General features: G+C 42.4%; 1 protein-coding gene across 3 annotated transcripts; it reads right to left on the reverse strand.

The window, feature by feature from the left end:
* Positions 1–1,419: 1,419 nt before the first annotated feature.
* On the reverse strand, positions 1,420–19,702 carry stai (stathmin). 3 transcript variants are annotated; one of them, XM_043429581.1, is made up of 7 exons: positions 19,436–19,702; positions 17,839–17,888; positions 4,926–5,281; positions 4,084–4,224; positions 3,818–3,958; positions 3,539–3,685; positions 1,420–2,804 (listed from the first exon to the last, which is right to left on the reverse strand). In XM_043429581.1, exons 2-7 carry the CDS (start codon positions 17,873–17,875, stop codon positions 2,685–2,687), a joined length of 942 nt encoding a protein of 313 aa, XP_043285516.1. In that variant the 5' UTR covers positions 17,876–17,888; positions 19,436–19,702; the 3' UTR covers positions 1,420–2,684. The 3 variants fall into 3 exon arrangements, with proteins under 3 accessions (XP_043285516.1, XP_043285515.1, XP_043285517.1); XM_043429580.1 differs by lacking the exons at positions 17,839–17,888; positions 19,436–19,702 and adding exons at positions 7,201–7,293; positions 9,199–9,716; XM_043429582.1 differs by lacking the exons at positions 3,539–3,685; positions 17,839–17,888; positions 19,436–19,702 and adding exons at positions 7,201–7,293; positions 9,199–9,710.
* Positions 19,703–20,218: the final 516 nt, after the last annotated feature.

Raw genomic sequence — 20,218 nt, forward strand, 5'->3', positions numbered from 1 at the left:
AGGCATATGAGACGAAGTTTCCAAAAAGTGTTCTCTCCAATAAAATGACTATCTGGGCGGTTAAAATTTTTGAGGCATGACTTCTTACGACTTTCGTGCAAACGCGTTCCATTTTTTCGCGATTCTAATCATATTTTAAGGGTGATTTAGCACTCTCGCAATTACTCATCGATTCTCGACCAAACTTTCGTGTCACTTAACCTCAATAAAAAATTTTTTTCGCTACGTTAAATCGGGGTGCATTTTAGGTTTATCGTTTTAGAACACAATGCTCTTTTGCGTCTAAAGTTTTCCATTCGCATCAGCATTCCATGGTAGTGTGCAATAGGCCCTTCCGAGCCCCGTTTTCTTTTGTAAAAATTACAAAGTTTTCGTTAAATTTATTATATTTTGTAGGCTTTACAGGCATTCGAGTGTGCGGAATTTAGACTCGGTCATTCTAACCTCGAAGCTCACGATCAGCAGACGGAAATTCATCAAGAAATTAATAAATTCATTATGCCCCCGTTAGTTTCCTGGCAGTTGTCATCCATAAATGAGTTCCGGGTAACCCCGTTACTCGGCAATCTAAACATTCGAAGTTAAGAATTAAATTTTCTTCAAAAATGCCCAATTTTAACGAAAAGTCACGATAAAATGTAAAGGAATCAAATTTTCTTTAAATTATGCATTCGCTATTTCATTTTTACGAATTTATGATTTTTCTTATCAAATCGGACTACGCACAGGCACGTACACACACACACACGCACACTTGACACAACATTTATTCCCGATTCAAATCAACACGAGGGTGTTTCAACTTATTACCATTTTTGTTTTTTGTATTTTTTTTTGTATTTATTTTTTTTCATCATTTTTTATATATTTCATTTTTTTGTTGTTCATTTATTCTTTATTCGACAAATAGTGAAGTCATCACAGAAGCATCAATATTATCATTATAATCAATTAGACTACAGTATTCGTTAATGTATCATTTTTTCTTCGGTTAGCGCAGTTAATATTGCAATATGATCGAGTACAAAATGATGTTTTTTTTCTTGTTCGTTTTCATTTTTTTTTTTTTCAACTTTTGAAGCTTAGTATAAACTGTATAAAGCACTGTTACATATCTATATATTTATATCGCTCGTGAATTTGCACGATCACGAGTAAAACGCGATTAATAACGATTCACGATATTCGCGAGCGTGCAAAAATCGCGTTGCTCTTTTTTTCATCAATGTATTTTTTTTTTTGCTCTTTTCTTCCTTCTCTTCGTTTCGTTTTACCTTTTATATTACGTAGATCGCAGCGAACGGTAACCGATTATAATAACTATCTTTCGAAAAAACTTGGCGAGAATTTGGCGCGAAGAAAAGCGCGCGAGAAACACTTACGAGTTAATTGAAATCGTCGAATTTTTAGCGATGATGATATTATTTATCTTGTTTTATTTTTTATTGATTTTTTTTTTTTTTTTTTCAATATACCAGCGATCGATAATCTTCATTGTTTTTTTCCGCGATCACGATCCTTCGCGACATTCTCTCGCCGCTGAATATTGTTTTTTCTGTTTTCCACTTGTTTCGCATCTTTTTTTCATATTTTTCTTATTTTTCTGTCATTTTTGCGTAAAATTTTTGCCATCGAAGCCAACATATCAACATCTTGATTACGATATCGTAGTTTTTAAAAATTTTTAATTTTTTTCTTTTCTCGTCTCAATATAAATTAATATTTATTCATTTTCTTTTGTTTGTTTACTAACGAAATGCGTCGTAAGCATAAAGGATTTTCTTCTCGCGTTTAGTAACACGCGGCTCCGGGAATTTCGTGGTGAATTTCATTGAAAGATTCACGCTCTTGGATCGCACAGAGCTCGTGAAATTAGGCGAATGTAGTGTTATGACGAAACGAAAATTTTTTTTCCATCGTACCTTCTCATCGACGAAGGACGACAAATAATAATTCGAACGGTGTGTGATTGAAAAGAAATGTAAATGAAGAATCGTCGATACAATTCGTTACGTGAAAGTAAATAAATGTCCCTTAATAATAGTCATGAAAAATAAAACCCTCGAACAAGCGATATCGAGATCATTAATCCTTGTGCACACAAAAGAAAAAAGACAAAGCCACAGATTTATATCAGCACGCTCGTTACATCGATTTTAGAACAATTCTTTTTGTTTTTATTCCTCCTCCAAAATCGGATCATCGACGGTTTATTTCGCATTATTTTTGTCTACTTTTGTATCGCGCTAGTCGATACCAGTGATCGAATGAGTTTTTCCATCACATATTCCCGGAAGGGACAAAATATTGCATAAAGCAAAATCAAGTTTGCAGTTTCTTTCGATACTTATATATTTTTTAGTTCCCTCAAGCAGCGTCCCCGCTCGTGAAATTAAAAAATCTCTCTCTATCTTTAAGAGTACGTCGATGATCTCTAATTTAATGCATTTTTTCGTCATGAGATCTTGCTCATGGATTTTTCGCTTCGGTATTTGCAGGCCGGAAAGCACAGGCAGCCCCCGTCCCACTTCCGAGCTTCAATTGAGTTCACTCTTTTCTATTTTATCTTCTCTCCTCGAAGCCGCGAAACTATTTCTTTTCTCTCTTTCTCTTTTAGCGTGTCGATAGAAATTTATCCAAAATTTTGTCTTCTTTTCTCTTCATCAGCTTGAAATTTCACATACTTAACCGGAGCTCGATGTCTCCTTCTCAGCCGGCAAGGCACTCTTTTGATCGTCGAGTTTGTTGTTCTCCTGGCCAGCCAAGAGAGCTCTGTTCTGTCTTACGAGTTCGGCGCGCCTCTCCTTCCGAAACGAACATGGAAAAATCGTACAAACGAAAATATGTTAGTCTTTTGTTTTCTCCATACGCTCTCGGGTCCTCCAAAACGACAGACAAAACTAATGTTTCAGGATAACTAAAAAACAATCTTGAAAAGGTTTTTATTGTTCAATTTCAATTTTTCAATCACCGAGAGCAGTAATTATACTCTCGATGATAAAAAAATCATCGAAAAAATGATGAATGTTGTCTATAGGGAAGAAAACTTGCGAATCATCGTCCCAAGTTTCAACGTGTAGAAAAATATATTGTAAAATTATGAAACAGTGGAAAATACAAATAATATGCATAACATAATTCAATTGTGTTATGTACTCTCGCCATCGTCAACGATTAAAGCTGTAACGAAAAAAATAAGCATTTAAAAATGAAACATTTTTCAAAGTTGAATGAAATGCGACCGAATATAGTATTTCGTTTGTTGTTCAAATTCTAAAATAAAACGTAACCGTCTGGTGAGGAATAGAGTGACACGTGGGCGGAGCTACAAAAATGAAAACGAAAGGAAAAGAACAAGAGAAAACAGAAATGTGCGCTCAAAAACATAAAGCTTGCGTTGCGACGAATCTCCCAGCATAAAATAAAATTGTATGAGCAAGTGAATAAACGGCAAATATGCGACGAAAAATTTTTGGTTACTAACGAAACATAGTGCCAACGGAAAAAAAAGTTTGGGAGATTATTGATTGTAAATTACTTGTTGGCGTATAGCCTGGATACGACGCTGAATTTCCCTTTCTCGATTCACCTCAGCAATCGATGCCTTCATGTCGATCTCTATTTTTTTCGTCTCGAGCTCCCTCATCGCCCGAGTTTCACGTACTTTCGCAATCTTCACTGTATTCTGAGTGACGACATGAATAATTTTTCGTTTGTTCTTTTTTTCGTTATTCTTTTCTCTTGGCTTTTTTAAATAGTACTAAATATATTTGTAAACTTATTGAAATAAAAATGAAAAGGAAATGTGAGATCTTACGTGGTTGCGGAGCTTTTCTTTCTGCTCGCGTTCCATTATTTCTCGTCGCTCACGCGCCTGATCGAGTTTCCCCTGAATTTGGGACTCCAACTGCTGGACTCGTTCCGTCATGCCTTGACGTACTCGAGTTACTTGATCCTCCTAACGAGACGAAAATGTTTCGAGAAAGTTAGACGAATCTCGCACAACGAGTTCACTCTCCAAAATAATTTCTTCGACGTTCAGCCGATCGACGACCAATGGAATTCTCGATCTAACGAACTCACGTGCTCTTTTAAACGATCCAGCATTTTCTTGATGTTCTCGTCACGTTGAGCAGCGGCAGTCTTCAATTTCTCCTCCACGGCAGTGCGGACCTCGATGGTTTGCTGTTCGAGATTCTGACGGGTCTTCTCTACACTCTCCAACTGGAAATTCATTTTTCATCAAACAAGTTTAAGAGCGTTTTCGTAAGCGTGATTTTCTTCAGTAGTTGAATTTACGATAAAATAATCAAAACTTCTGCATTCAGGAAAATAACGTGGACTCCGAATCTTGGCTTCAAGCCCAAAAAAAGTTTCAAGTTTGGATAAACGACGGAATATCTTGCACGACAAACAACAATTCCCAATTAATTAACACCAAAGAAAATCGATCGAAACTCAAAAAATATAAAACCACGTGAAATTTCAATTTGTTCAAATCAGCTGTAACTTGTGCGCAAGTTTCCTATTGATCGACTTTCATAAAGTATCAACCCTTCCATGAGGATTTTCCATCAAATTGTCCAACTCGATGGAAAAATTTCTGCATTGATTAAAAATCGAATTATTTTCAAATTAATCTGTAAAATCTTGATTTCATGAACTCTTGAAATATTTCATTCGAGCAATTGAAGATGAAGAGTGTGAAAATCTGTCGACTGCAAATTGCTCCCTCGTCGTTAGTCCGCATTTAAAAATCCCATTGATGAAAAACCCGTGAAAAATATTTCTTTAGAATGTATTTAAATTTCGAAAAAAGTTATCTGAGGCTGTATTTTTTGCAAGGTAAAGAAAAGTATCACGATGCGAATGTTTCAAAGCGTAGGTCGAGTTTATACTCGTTTTTTTCATCTTTTCTCGCTTACATGTTCCTTCAACTTGCTCTTAAGCTCAGCGATATGAGCCTCTCGCTTCTCCTCGGTATTATTCATCTTGGCGTCGAGTGACTCTCGAGTAGCAGTAATGAAAGCGGAACTGAGTTCATCCTTCTTACGGGAGACTTCCTCGATCTTGCTGAGTTTAGCAGCGAGTGCAGCGAGCTTGTGAGCTTCCAACGAGAGTCTCCTCTCTTCAGCAGCTTTGAGCTTATCCTCGATTGCAGTTTCTTGAGAGGGACTCGGCTGGGGCGGGGATGGAGCACGTTTTGGCACAGTTGGCTCCGCCAATATGACCTCGTAGCACAAGCCACCCTTTGACTTCTCCTGGCATCGTATTTCCGTCGCTAAAATAGATAAATAAATAAATAAATAAATAAACTATAAATTCTAAACGACAAAATAAAAATTCATCAAAAAATGGCGAAAACGAAAACTCGAGCAAATTTTTCGATTGAGCGATAACCAGAGTAACGTTGATCCTCATAATTTCCCTCATTGTCAATCAGTTCCGAGATTTTATCGTGACGTTGAAGCTAGGAAATCATAAAATCCAAAAACCGCATTCCAAAAGTGTAAAAATTAAATTCTAATTCGATTTCCCATTCCCTGGTTCCCTCTCTCCACGAATGAAAAATTCCAACTCGATTCCAAAGAATGAAAATCCCACGAAAATCTCCCTTCACTAACAGTCCCCAAGTTCGTTCGAGGTCACGACCAGGAGAGATTTCGACAGATAAATACGAAAGAAAAGTAGGATCACAATCAGTGTCTCCGGAGTTGGAGAAACGAAGAAATGGGTTTGAGCTATCGCCGGAAACTCTCGTATCTCTCGGCAAAAATGTAATCAAGTGTTGTTTGCAAGAAGTTTCCCCAATTCGGGATCATGTTTTTTTCTTTCGCTCTCCATCCCGTGGAGATTGGGGAGGTCTGATGAGAGCAGAGTGCTCTAGGAGGGTGATGAACGAGGCTCCTATAGCTGCAGGCAGGAACGAAGGGCCCAGAGGGAATATATGAGTCAGCCGCGAAAAGGAAAGATCGATCTGGCGACGGAGCGATATTGTCTCTAGGCGCCGAGACGTCTACCAGTCGGCTCGCACGCACCCCCGCGAGGAATCGTGCCGCCTTCCCCACTCGATTCCTCCTCTCTCCGAACTTCACTCTCTCTCTTTCTCTTTCTCGACACAACTTCTCCCTCGTTTCACCGTTTTCCGTTATATACGTGCTTTTTTCTCTTGCTCTTTTCGTCTCTATTCACTGCCACATAGAGGCGCGAATATATAATTCACCTTGGGCGAGAGCATGTTGCAAATCGCGTCGAGGTTAATGCACTTTGTGTCGTCATGCCTCGCAACGTACAGACGAAACGGCGTCAACATTAAATCGATAGAAATTGCAATCGACGAGAGGTCCTCGCCACCATCGTATTCGATGGCGAATCAGAACCGAGGAACGATCTACTTTTTATCCAATTTTTTCAATGTCTCAAATTATCGGAAATCCGACCATTTTATTGTAAGCCTTTCTAATTTATAATTCATTTCAGTCCAATTTAATCTCATTCGAGAATTTTCTTCGAGTTTCAACATTTTTTCATACTCTGACGTTGCTTAACCTTCGGAATAAAAAATGGACCCGGAAAAGCTTGAATGGCCATCCCCAGCTGGGCTCGTCTCACCGAAGGTGCGAGAGTTCGCCTTCAATTCGATTTCGTGAATTCGAAACGAACCGGGGTAAAAAACGGCGACAATTAGAATCCCAAAATATGATGAGTCGAGTGAGGAATGGGGGAATTTAAAAATAAAAACGATATCAAAACACGTGTGGGAATTTTTCGATCATAATTCGATGTCGTTGGGCGTTGATTGAAGTTTCTGTGATTTTTATTGACTTTAAGGGCAAATCAGTGGAAACGTTGGGAAAACATGAAAACTAATAAATATGTGAAAATGACGACGCTGAAGTTTCCAACGTTGGAGTCCAACGAAATGAACGAAAAAAACGTTTGCCATTCACCAATTTTTTATTTCACGAATCGTGTTGGTGCAGCTTGAAAAACTACGAATCGCAAATTTGGCAGGGAACAAAATAGGAGAATTACTGGAATTGTTGGAGAGTTTTTTTCGATCATTTCGTTTGACTTCAACGTTGGGAACTTCAGCGTCATTGAAAATGAGTGATTTTATTGGGGGATTCGGTGAACGACGTTTGAGAATAGGAGCAAGTGCTTCGTGCTTAGCGAAAGTGTCATGGTAGGAATACTCACTGATAAATTTCACTTTCTTCGGCTGTTTAGTTCGTGGCTTTCCCTTGCCACTAGGTTTTTTCATGGGTGCAGTTGCTCTCCTTTGTCCAGCACCTTGACGGTCGACGAGACAATGAGTCATCGATATTGGCGAGTTAATTGAATAATAAAGGGGGAAAGTCGATGGAAAGGTGAGCGGGAAAGGGGCTTACGTGAAAAATTCATTTTTGAAAAATCGATAGTGGGGGAGTCGAGGCGAACCGTGGAGGAAAAGTACCGGCGTGACTCCGCGTGGCCATCTTGGGCCGCACCCCTCGCGGAAAACTCGATGCCGGTTTTTCGGGAGCGAGAGCACGTGCGCGCTTGGCAACGGGTGTAAACTTTTATTGGCTTGGCACCGCGCGCGCGACCCCGGAGCGGCGAAAGGCTGAGCTTTGTTTAAAAAACGTATAAACGAGCTTCGAATATTCCCGAGATTCATCCTCCGTTTTTTCGTCCTTCCTCTCGCTTCATTAATCTCTCATGCAAAATCGTACCTGCCGGAAGGATTTGAGAAGCCTTGCACGCGATGCCGAATGAGAATCGATCACTCCTCGGGGAACTTATTTGCGTCCGAGATAATCGCAAGGTCGTATGCACCCATCAAAAAACTCCTCCAATTTTATCGGAATATCCAACTCCTCAAATCGAGTTTTCCCAACCCTTTAAAAATAACTCAATATTTCGTCTCTTACAATAATAAAAAAAACTTTTGCCCTCCGAAGTTTCGTCAAGCGACTAAGAATCGACGAACCTAGAGAAAAATATTAATTCCCACTGAAAGAACGAGCGTTTTGACGAAATTGCTTCCCCCCCGAATAAATCTCTTTCGCCAAATAATCGATTCCCATGACAAAAAACGCTGTTGCGATATCCCGTGAGCGTATTTTCTCATTTCGTTAGATTAAACCTTATCGAAAAGTAATTTAGCGATTTGGTTAAGACGAAACGTGACTCGATAAGACGTCGAGGGGGGCCGCGGGCGCGCGGCCCTCGGGGACGACGTAACGAGAATTGATCGAACTGCAGGTGGACTCCGGTAGTCAAAGGATAACGCGATGCCGGTTTTCGCCGCGAGTATAGGTACGTACGGGTTTTGTATCGACCGAGAGCCCTCCCGAGAACGACGGGGCGCGGAGGGGAGCGCTAAAAATATATAGACGAACGCGAATATTGCTGTGTGCAATATACATGCGAACTGGCGTGCAAACGACCACGGGGCGCTCGTCCGTTGCAAATTTATCGATAAAAACACGTTATTAACTTCCTCTTGGACTCTACGTCACAACTGGCGACCTTAGCGCAACTACGGAACATTCAAAGTGAGGGTAACGCGATTGCGATTAACGCGATCGTAATCGCGTTCATCGATTGTTATTTTTTTATTAAAAATCCCAACGCGACTCGATAAGTTATTGAAAATTTCGAGTTCTTTGAACGATTTTATTTCTCCTTTGATTTATAACGGACCTCCTCGATCGAAGTGCCGTCGATCGATTCTCGTGACGGTAAAAATCGTCGAGTTTATCGGTTGTTTGATGTTTCGAAGAAAAATTTGAGCCGGAGAGCCGAAAATTATTGGAATTTTAGATTTTCTGTTGGTTCGGAGCCGAGATTTTGTGACAATTGACCGATCAAATCTGCATCCTCGCTCACTGAATTTATCGACAGCCTCGGAGGGTTTGAGGTGGGAGAAACTGCAAGGTTTTTATCCAATAAATGAAACAATGGGAAGCGCATTGAGGTTTGAGCGAAAAAATAGGTCCGCGGAGACGTGGAGTTTTTGTCGAAGAAGCAAGAGAAGGAAGCCGGACCGTTAATCGACGAAGTGAGAGGAGAGAAGCCCGTTCGATAACGCGATGAAGATCAGGTGTGAAGGGAGATAAAAAAGGTCACGTAAGCCGGAAGGTCACGGGGCATGGGGTCGAGGAAATGTTCCCCCTTTATTATCGCTCGTTTTGCTCTTAAATAGGGACTTACCGACGAGGCCATAGGGAGCTTTGCAGCTGTGACAGAAGCACTGCAGCACGGAATCGCGTACGAGATCGATCAACATTTTAGTGAAGGTAAATGTGAAGTTTGAAAGTGCCTCGACTGATCAAGCTTCCGTTACGGTCGCCACACTTCCGCTTTGATTCCTTCCCCGACGTAAACCGTCCGACTGAGCGACCTTTCTAAAAAGCTCTCGTCCGTGCTCGAGCTCGAAGTCGACTGGTGTTCCGGGGGTTGTACTCGAGGGTGGAATCGACGAGGGAGGGCGAAAACCGAGAGCACGAGAGTGCTCGAAGCTCGAAAAATCGGAGTGGATCGACGATCGGAAAATCACGATTTATTTGCGCTCCCAATGCACTCGTTCAGGCGATTTTTTCCCTACTTTTTCCTCCCGTCGTTACTAGTCTTCGCCGAAATGGTTTGCGAGAGGGAAATTTTTCGAGGAAGTCGAATTGCGGTCTAACTAGTTTGTGGGGCGGTGGCTGGAGGCCGACTGGCTCGAAAACGGCGTTGTGCGCCACGACGCCTGGCGTCGCTCAATATCAACCCCCTTTCTCGTCCACCAACCCCTCCCGTACAACCTTCCGCCGTCCTGTTCACTCGCCTCTCTTTCCTCTTCCTCTTCGCGGCAGAAAACGACCTGGCGCCTTCCCCCATCCTCGGCGTCGTCATCGCCGTCGACGTCGTCGTCGCCGAGTCCGCGAGGCTCGCACGCTTCCACCCTCCCCCTTCCTCCCTTTCCGCCCTTCCCCGCCCCCTTTGCTGCAACTTTGCATACGTGGGACTGCGAATGCGTACGAACACTACAATACGGCGAGACGAAACTTCCACGTTTTTAACTTCCTCATTATTTTACTCCTGCACGAATATTCCTTACCACGCGCCTTCTATTCTTACAGTTTTAGACTCGTGCGAACCTCGCGAATAAGAAATAACGTTTCAGCACAATTCCAACGAACGCTTTCCTGCCCCTTCTCTGCCTGCAACCTTTTTACCCCATTTTTGAGCGAGTCTTTCGTTAATTTCGCATTCAGGAAACCACCATCGATGCTGCACTCGAGTCAAATGCACATTCGGATTTGAAGCTAACGGAAAATCTTGAGTTTTTTTTATAAATATGGCCCGAGGAATCCTGGTCGATCAAAAAACTCCATTTTATTGGGGGGCTTTTCCAATTTTCGGTCTACTCGCGGACTACGCGAAGGAAATAACATTCAGGGAAGTGCCAGCGCGATGTTTCGTGCCTTTTTTCTCCCTGTGACCATTTTTTCACAATAATTATCACTTTCGTGGTCTCATTGATGTTGCTTCGAGGAATGCCAGCGAGGGAAGAAATCAAAGTGAATAATAACGACGGAGTGCACCGGAGGTGGGAGAATGAGTGAAAAATGACAAGTCCCCATCGCGAGGTTTCATTCGCAGGAAGAAATTGGCGCAAAATCAAGCGGCGGAGGGAACGCCGCGAGAGCGACGAGCGCTCGGGATCTGGAGCGCGTTGCAATTAAGCGAACAATCGGATTACCCGAGCGGAAGTTCGGACCGATTGACTTATCGGGAGTGTAACACGGATTTTTACTGGAATCTGGGAGAAAAGGAAGTCGCAAAGGGCGTTGCAGGGGCCGCTGGCGTTAATCACGACGAGCAATTATTCCAAAGAGCTTTCGAGCTCTCGCGCGCTCCCAAGTTTCGAAGCAATTTCTTCTTCCGAGGGAGAAAAGCTGCGCGTGGATTTCTGTGCCAAGTGCTTGAGTGCACTTTAAAAAATGTGGGGAAATGGGAGGAAAAAATTTGACGGATGCATTTCTGGGCGATTACTCCGAGGGCCAGACGTCAAGTTGCCTCCAATTCGGCACACGACTCAACTAGACTCGTGTGCGCGTCAAGCAACTGTTGGGGCGTGTACGCGCCTCGAGGCTTCGCTGCCCTTCTTGCCGGGGCGTCGCAAACCGGTGTCAGGTGAGGAGGGTGAAGATGACACGGAGTGGGATTCTTTCCGTCGAGCCCTTTGGCAGCGAGGGAGCGTGGAGAGAGGCTCGGGCTCGATTTCGATGGGAAACCGCTACGCGGCTCGAAGTCGAGCCCGAGCGAGGGAAACGGAGGCGAATGAATTCTTTGAAAATTTTCGAGGGAGTCGCGAAACTCCGAAAATCCAGTTTTTCAGAGACGAGATCTCGAGGAATGCGAGCGAAGGCATTCCTCCAGATTCTTCTTCAGCTCCGTTAACTCGAGCGCTTTACACGCGAGCGAGGATCGCCGCTCGGCCGTTTGGACGAGCTCGGAGCTTCAGCCTCGGGTGAAACAACCACCGAGCAAAATCTTCCGACCTATTGGAGGATACGGAATTCTCGTAAATTCACCCCCCTCGCGATACCCGCGCCCGAGCAAGCAGCAGCCACTTTTCTCAGCTCTTATCGATTCCTCAACGCCGCAGGACATTCCACGTCCCTCGACACCTCTCTCGCGTGTACCCTCGCCTCAACTCCAACTCCAATTAACCGCTCGAATCCTCCAATGTTAAGCCGAACTGTACTCGACCCCCTGAAACATGAGCGCCGGTCAACCGGACCGAAAACTTCACCGGTTCTTCCCTGGAAATGGGCTCGTGACGTGGCAGAAATTCGATCGAAATGTGGAACAAGCTATTGAAGCATTTCCATTGTCGTCCCCAGCGGAGGAGGATATCGAATAAAACGGTGCGCCGGACCTCTTTCGCATTGTGGGAGGAAATTACGCTGAGGACAGAAAGTAACTTTTTCATCAAGAGTCAATATACTCGATGCGAGACAACTTCATTTTCCTACTCTCTTCGACTTCTATTGAGCAACGTGCTTTCGGAATTACTGAGAACGATGACGATCCCGATTTTTTTCGCAGCGAAAAAATTGGCCGAATTCTTGTCAGCGAGGGTGAAAAATCGAAATCATTTGTTCAAGGGATCGCTCAATTCTACGAAGATTCTCAAGATTGAACGTTTGAATTTCCAGACGAATGAGTCGTTTCGTTTTGAGATCAAATTAAAAGCACCCTTAAAAGAAGCCCTTCAACAATAACGCACTCGAAAAATTTGGAGAAATTTCTTTGGTTCTTCCACACAAAGTGCAAGCGATCGCACATTTTTCCGTTGCCCACCCAAATGAAAATGTTCAATTTTCCCGATTCAGCAAATGCTCGTTTAATTTAAGCAAAATTTCTCTAATCAACGTGTTTTTTAATCGATTTTTCATTCGTGTCGACACGATAATATTCGAACAGAAAAAAACGATTCTTACAAGTTGAATGAGGCCCTGTCGGGTCGTGGGGGGAAATGCTTTTTGGATTCAACCAGATTCTGTTGAGCCAGCTCGATGTGTTTTTTAGGCAAAACTCTGTGAACCGAAAGTATTAAAACGATCGATTTTCTTCCACTTGTCCAGGTCCCCGAACAGGCCTTTGGCTCTCGCCAAAACATCTGTTGGTTTTGATGGGAAGAGGTGAATGTATTTGATTCCGATAAACTCGAGCGAATGACCCAGTTCCTTTGAAAAAAGCCGTTCTCTGTGGTGTTCCTTTTGAAAAGGCGCTCCTGCGGGGGCTTCGAGAACAAGCGTCGTAGATTTAGCAGAGATAAATGCACTCGAGTGCATTTATTTGCAGAGTCGTTCGTTGCCCTCGTTATAGAGATATGTGCAAGTGAATTGTGCACCGGGCCAGGAGTCATTGAATCTTGATGGGTTTGCGGGGAATTTTAAATTGCACGTTCGAATATTCAGGGACTCTGACCAGCCGGTCCTATATTTAAGGAGTTTCGGTACAGGCAATACAATGTTGCCATGCTAAACCATGCTAAAAACATAAAAAATTACAAAAAGTTTAGAATTTTATAAAATTTGGTGAACATATTCTTTAGTGCCAAATTTGGCAATACAAATTTTTTAAGATTTTTCTTCTACACAGTTATCGAGTAATTGATCACTAAAGTTTACGTGTATAAGCATAGCGTTTTCATATATATAGGTATACATTCCGGGCATAAGAAATCTGCTTTAATGCGTAATTACTCGATAACTAAGTAGAAGAAAATGTTTGAAAAAAATTGTGTTTTCGCACTTGATGTTGAACAACATTATCACCAAGTTTGATCAATTTCTTAATATTTGAACTTTTGTACCGAAACTCCTTAAATATCTGCAGCAACCTCGGGGGCTCGTGGAACAAAAAATTCGAATTGAATTGCTCAGAGCTCGCGACGAATAATTCGAAAATTCTTGAAATTTATCGATCGCTTTATTTAGAGAAAAATGACTTTCGAGCTGCTCCCTGGCGACTGAATTTTTGGCAAAAATACTGAGGAAGATTGAAATTAGACTTTTTACTGTTTGAAAATCCGATTTTTCAATGGTTTCAGTCCCCGCTGAGCTTGATTTTGAATTTCTTTGTGATCCTCACTAAATTCGGGGCGATTCGAGCACGAAAACGTCGGGAGGTGACCTCGAGTAGCTTCCCACTCGGTAATTCAATCGAGACCAAAAGCGAGAAATTCCTTCGACCGGAAGGACGTCGAGGAGCTCCCCAGCCCCTTGCCATTTCCATAAATGGGTCAGCAGCGGTTATTGGGATGAAAAAACGAATTTGGGAAGCGACTTTGAGGCGGATTGTGCGACGGGCTCACTTTTGCCGCAGGAGTTCAACAACGAGCAATCCTCGGAGGCCAACAGTCGCGAATACATCAATGTTTGAACAGCGATCGAAACCCCGAAGCAAATGTGCCTCGCAACAGTTGAACGCGAACCAAAGTACGTGAGAAATGTTGGAGGGCAATGAAGACGCTTTCGAACCACTTGGAATCAAAGTTCTCGTTTCATTTTGAATCCATTAGTCGCTCAACTTTACAAAATCACGTACGTACAAGCGAGCTTTACGTTTATTTCGAAGCTCGAAAGGACGACGTGTCAGGAATAACATAAAGGACGAAATCAACGCGCCGAAATGCCCAAACAGCCCAAAGGCTCGTCGATCGAGAAAGCTTTTACGTGCCCACGATATCCTCGAATAATTTTTTTAAGCCAAGTATTATTGGGGGGATGAGATGACGAAAGCTCGAGAGTGTATTGAACGAAGGTCAGGAAAACCTACGGAGTGTCCTAAAAATTCTGCCCCAGTTTTGAGAAGAAAAATCGCCAAATTCGAGGAAACAAATTTTCGAGCATTTCTTCCTCGATTACACGAACGTCGATTATTCAGTGAAGTTTGTACGATGAATTGCCACTCACTGAGTAATCATGGAGGGTAAACTTTGTAAAAAAAACTTTTTCCCCCGAATCTGCAAGATTCGGGGGTAGAAAATACTTGCTACGATTCGATTCGCTGCCTCACCCGATCCTCGGTCAAATCAAGATGATTCGTTGAGGAATTTTCAGCACAAAAGTCGTGAGGATTTTTCAAAACGTCATTTCGAGTCTTTGGTCGATAGCAGTGGCAGAAACGACCTCAATTTCGGTTGCAGAATGAAAATCTTGTTTTCCGAAGTTGTCAGAAGCTCGAAGGTAACTCGGGCGACACCACACGGGCATGTGCAGACGGGAAGCTCTCAGGAGCCATTTCATGGGAGGAGAATGAAGCTTTGCCGGAAGCACGTCAGAGACTCATTGGATTTTCTCGCGCCAGGCAACAAAAGCGAACGAGAGAGAGAGAGAGAGAGAGAGAGATAATGAGAGCGAGTTTTCCATCACGAAGTGGGGCAATCGAGTTGCCATTTTTGCCACTCGCCTCGTCTCTCGTTCGCCGTGTTAAATCTACAGCGTCAACTGGACCGAGGAGCCTTGAGCGTACAAAGTGGAAACAGAGCAAGGGGGAGGGAGAGGAAGAAAGAAAAAACTAAAAAAGGCAGAGCCGGTGTAGCAGGAAATCTGGTTTGGAGGCTTTTCAATTAACCTCCAGCGTTGGAAGAATATAAAAAGAGCGATGGAAAAATAAAGAAAATAAAAGCTTCGCGGAGTTAGCCGCGAGCGAGCCGAGGATCGGCCCAGAAGATGGTACGAAATAAACGTGCCTGCGGACCGTTTGAGTCGAAAAGCAGCGGGCCATGTGGCCAGCCTCAAAAGCCACTCGATCAATGTTCTTCCTTTTTAAATTGAGATTCATTGCTCGGACTGGACTATTTCTCGTGTCTTTAAACCCAATGCTGCTTCTCAGGCACCGAGGGAGACTCATTGCTCGTACGAATATGGTGTTGAGCGAAGAATCGAGTTAGCCCACGCACATCTCCTCGAGGTTGCGTCCACATATCCCTCAATCTTCACCAACACGCACTCTCGGGTTCTCAGACAAAGAAAATCGCCCGATGTGCGCAGCCGATGCGTACGTTCCTCGACTATTCTCCTGTCAGATTTCCTCGCACGCTTTACCGCTCGCGACGGGAAATATAAAAAACAAAAGGGCAGCGATAAATCATCGATTCGAGGGCGAGAGCACTCAAGGCTGATTCGATGAATCAGCCCACTCGATTCCTCCTTATTCCACACTTTTATCCTCCAATATCGAACTCGAATGCTCCTCGGGCTCAACAGCGAATCTGTTTTCTTTGTGTACAAAGACCAAACTCTTCCTCAAACCAACTTTGGCACCGTGGCTCAATGATTATTGGTTGTTCAAACGAGTGTAAAACTCTGCGATTCGTTTTCCTCGTTTTCTCGCCCCCTTAACGACAATCCCAACATCAAATGGTCGATTTCAATCCCAAAAGCGAGAAGGCAGACTTTTTTTGGACCAGCAATCAATGGAGATTCCCAAGTCAAAGATTGAAAAAACTTTGAAGAAAACAATCGGAAAATTGACGTCACGAGTTTTTTTGCCTCCCCAAGGAAAGTGTCGTATCAGCATGAAAATGACGATCGTTTTTTCTGTCGGATACGAGCAATCGCAGAACCTGGCCAGCAGCCAAGAGAGAAAATTTTCGGAAATCACGTCGATTTTCCAAAATTCATAAATCATTCTACGAAGCTTTGAAAACCAACTTCGTTAAGGAAGTTGAGGCATTAGAATGAAAATGATGTCACCGCTTTTAAACCGATTGCATCTTATAAAGTGAAGTGTAAAAAAAAATCAGTTAAATTTTCAGACAATTCAGGAGCGTCGTTGCTGAGAAAAATCAATAACAATTTGGGCCAAATAACGTGTAATCTTATGGAAGTCAAGACACATTCAGTGATATCTCCGTTAAAAATGATGCTGAAGATATGAAATTTTTTGGGCAACATGAGCAACGCTTGCTAAATAATGTCAATTTTTTTCAGATTTATTAGGAGATTTGCTGAGATTATATTAATAATAATCTGTTTCCCGTGCAATTTTTTGAGGCTCGGATCGTCACCGTTCGTGTTTTCGACTGAGCTTTCACCAGTTTTTCGTCTTTTTTTCCCCAAATTTTCTTTAAAGTGTATGCAACATTGCCAAACTGTAAACTGGCCTAACTTTTGAAAGGTACAGGTCATCACTTTTGGGTAAAAAAATGACTGTACAGCCTCAACTTGCTTAATTATCTCGATTCGTCATTGAAATTCTTCAAAAATTCGATCAATTTCGCCCCCAACGAAATTGAATTCGTCCCGAGCCGAGAATCAATTCCAGTGGGAATGTTTTCATGGTTAAAAAAATAAAGAGGAGGGATAAGTAAAGCCCATTGAGAATCACTGCTCGGGCACTGCAGTCATTCAGACCATGCTGCAGTTGCCACCTCACCAAAGTTGCAGGGATCGTGCTCAGAGCGCACAACCAACGTTTCTGACTGTTCGAGGACACGGTTAGAGGGCTCTGACCCCGCTCTCTCGTGCCAGGTCCTTTTTGTTGCAGAGGAATCGAGACGCCGGAGAGAGCAAGTGGGGGAATGTACGCAGGGACTAAAAGTGACGCGGGAGAGAGAGGGAAAGAGCGTTTTAAAATAGAGAACGAAGCGAGCGAGAAAATAGTGCGCATCTTCCGAGTTCCTCTCGCTCTCTCGGCCTCCTTTGCTCCTCCCTCGCTCTCCTTATGATCACTCAAATTTGTCTCGGCCAATAAACCATCCGAACTTCCGCTATCGGATTTCATGCTTTGTATTTTCCTCCCCAGCGATTTGCGTTGCATGCAACACTCGCCGAGAGAATAAACCGAGCCTCCGTTGCTTTTGGCATCTCAAAGGTGTGTCGAATACAATCCCATCGTTACTTTTTCCTGGACTCAACTTCCGCTCTGCTTGCTTCGTGCAAGCTCTCTTCGCGAGCACCATCGTCGCTCTTCGAGATCACTCCGAATCGTAATTTTTCGTATTTCCATTATCCTGGGGGCTCGTGCTTCCAAACGAGATTCGAAGAGTGGAGAACTTCAGGAGCTTGGAAAATACTTGGTTATCGCTCCATCGTCGAATCTTCGGACCCCGGCCAACAATATTTTTCGAAATTCATCCCAGAATGGTAATAAAAAGTTGGGCAATTACTTGACAATATTGTTTCCTGAAAAACTCAAAAATTTTGTTGAATTTTGCACAGCTGGACGAATGAGGAAAAAACGTGAATTTTTAAGGAATTTAGCACATTCGTTTTCGCTAAATTTAATGGACTTTTGACTTTGGGTAGAGAAAGAAAGTGATTTCGGAATCCAAACGCTTTGACTCACCCTCGTTGATGACGGGAGTTTCGGTAGCGGTCGCCATCTCGGTTTTGTACCTGCAAATCGTACAACAAGTGAGTTAAAAGTGAATTTTCATATTGCGGAAAAGTATGAATCGCGTATGAATGGGGGGGAAGCGATTTGAATTTATTTTTTTTCTGCTAGCGGAGCAAAAACTAATTCGATCGTTAAAAGTTTGCCCCGTTTCTCAGAGCCAATTGGTCGAGAAATTTTGCCAATTCTGTGAAAATCGGAAGACCATGCACCGCCGAGAAAAACTAACATTTTTTTATTATTTACACTAGAATCACCGAATGAAAGTAATCGATAAAAAACTGCATTCGAACGTGAAGTGTTCGCCGAAGGAATAAAAAAAAATTGGGAACGAAATTCTGGTAATTTCTGCATGGATGATCGGCCGTTGAAAATAGTTTCCGGTTGCGTGGCAACAAAGGCTTTTTAGTAGAGGGCGAGTTGAGAAAGGCCAGGTGAAAAGGGAGAATGTTTTTGCCTCTCACGATTTACGATTTCCTGGAATTCGATGCTTTTCGTTACATTTTTTCTTTTATTTTCGCTGCGATTAACGAGCCAACGCTCTCCAATTCCTCTATAATCAATTGGTGAGAAAGAAGTATATTGGATGATAAAAGAAAAGAAATCAGAGGGAGAGAGAAAGGGAGAGAACGGTTAGTGGGACGATAAACGACGCTTTGTCCGCGAGAGGCCGGAACAAAGAAAAAAAAACAAATCCTTTCGAACGCGTGTTTATAAGTTCGTCTTCGCATCGACGAGAAACGCGATTGTCAAGGGCGTCAATGAACTTTCAATTGATAATAAATTCAGAATATTTTTATTTTCTCACATTATTTGTGGAAATTTTATAAATATTTTTAACAAAACTGATATTCCAACTTTGTACGAAGCGATCGCATCGAAAATCGCATTTTTCCGCGTGAAACGGGGAAAAAAATGAACACGCATGTGTCAAATTAATGCGCAGCCGTGAACCCCTTTCGGGCGACAGATGCAGCCCTCGGAGATCTCGCAATCACGTTTGTCGCAGATTTCAACGCGACTCTTATTGCGTACAAAACCACGTTTCTCTTAGCAGGAAAAATGAGAAGAAACTAAATTTTAAAAGCGAACTCGTTACGAAAAATCTCGATACTCTGCTCTCCAGAGATGAAAAATCTTGTGGAACTTGCGCAAGTTGATTACGTTCTCAAAATAAAAAACAAAACAATTTCTTGTCGATGCAAATAAATGCCAGTTCGAAACGAACGATTAGACAAAAGGCAATAACCTTATTTTGGGCATGTGAAAGTTTAAACGAAGAATATCCAAGTCAAAATACAAGAAAAAACGCAATTTCAAACTTTGCATGACAGAATATCAACATTTTTTAGAAAAGAACGTTTGATTTTGAAAATAATTCTGTTCGACGTACTTTTTCTCTTAACAATTATTCACATTACAATGTTCATAGTTTCTCAGAATATAAGATAAATCATGAATTTTGATTTCTTTGTTACAAATAGACAGGCTCTAATCCTGTTTACCAAGGACACTGGTCTTTGTCGTCGAATTTGACACTAGTACTTACGTGTTTACGTTTATTTGTTCCTTCCGACCGGCACCAACAAACACTCGTATCACTCAACTTCGCGGAAAAATAAGCCGAATTTGTGTGATTGGAAGTGAAAATATGTTTTTTTTTTCGTATACTGTCGCGAACTTTGATGAGTTTAAAATAAATATCAATGAACAAAGGTTGAGACGAGTTATGATCTGTACCGATCTGAACGCCCGTTCCCGTTGCTGCTCGCTTTTATTCTGGCGTCCGAGCCACACTCTGCAACACGCTGTGGGGACGATTTCGTACCAAGTATATACATATTTATGGACGTGTGTTAGGAGAGACTCCACAGAACTTGGCTTTCCGGTGGTTCTCTGATCGCGAGGAACGGCTATTGGTTCATCGAGCTTCGTGAGCCTCGCGCAATTGGCCACATTCGAATTCTCGAACCGTTAAAAACGTTGCACAGTTGAGAGACGAACGTCTTCTCGTTCTTTATTGTCACGAGGCGACTTTACGCGCACGACGAATCTCCGCACATATATGACCCAATCTACGTCGAATTTATCCGCAGTAATTACACATTTTCAAAAATTCTTTCGTAAACCATACTTTTTTTCTGCTTTCCAACACTTTTATCCTTTCGTGGTACTTTTATGCAGTTTTTTCGTCATTAAGTTTCGAATATGTTTTTACAGCATTAAACTCGAAAAAAATCGATAATTTTTCTAAGGAAAAAGAAACTAATTTCGACATAATTTTTAAGCACATTAGTAAAGGAAAGATTGATTTTATCACAAAATAATGAGA

Source organism: Venturia canescens, chromosome 9 (genome assembly GCF_019457755.1).
Source record: "Venturia canescens isolate UGA chromosome 9, ASM1945775v1, whole genome shotgun sequence".
NCBI lineage: Eukaryota > Metazoa > Arthropoda > Insecta > Hymenoptera > Ichneumonidae > Venturia > Venturia canescens.

Excerpts from the sequence above, each read along its gene's own strand:
- stai (XM_043429580.1), bottom strand. The coding sequence starts at position 9,274 with ATGTTGATCGATCTCGTACGCGATTCCGTGCTGCAGTGCTTCTGTCAC. Across the intron at positions 5,282-7,200 it reads GAAGAAAGTGAAATTTATCA|CGACGGAAATACGATGCCAG; the intron begins GTGAGTATTCCT and ends TATCTATTTTAG. Across the intron at positions 3,686-3,817 it reads AAGAAAAGCTCCGCAACCAC|AATACAGTGAAGATTGCGAA; the intron begins GTAAGATCTCAC and ends GTCGTCACTCAG.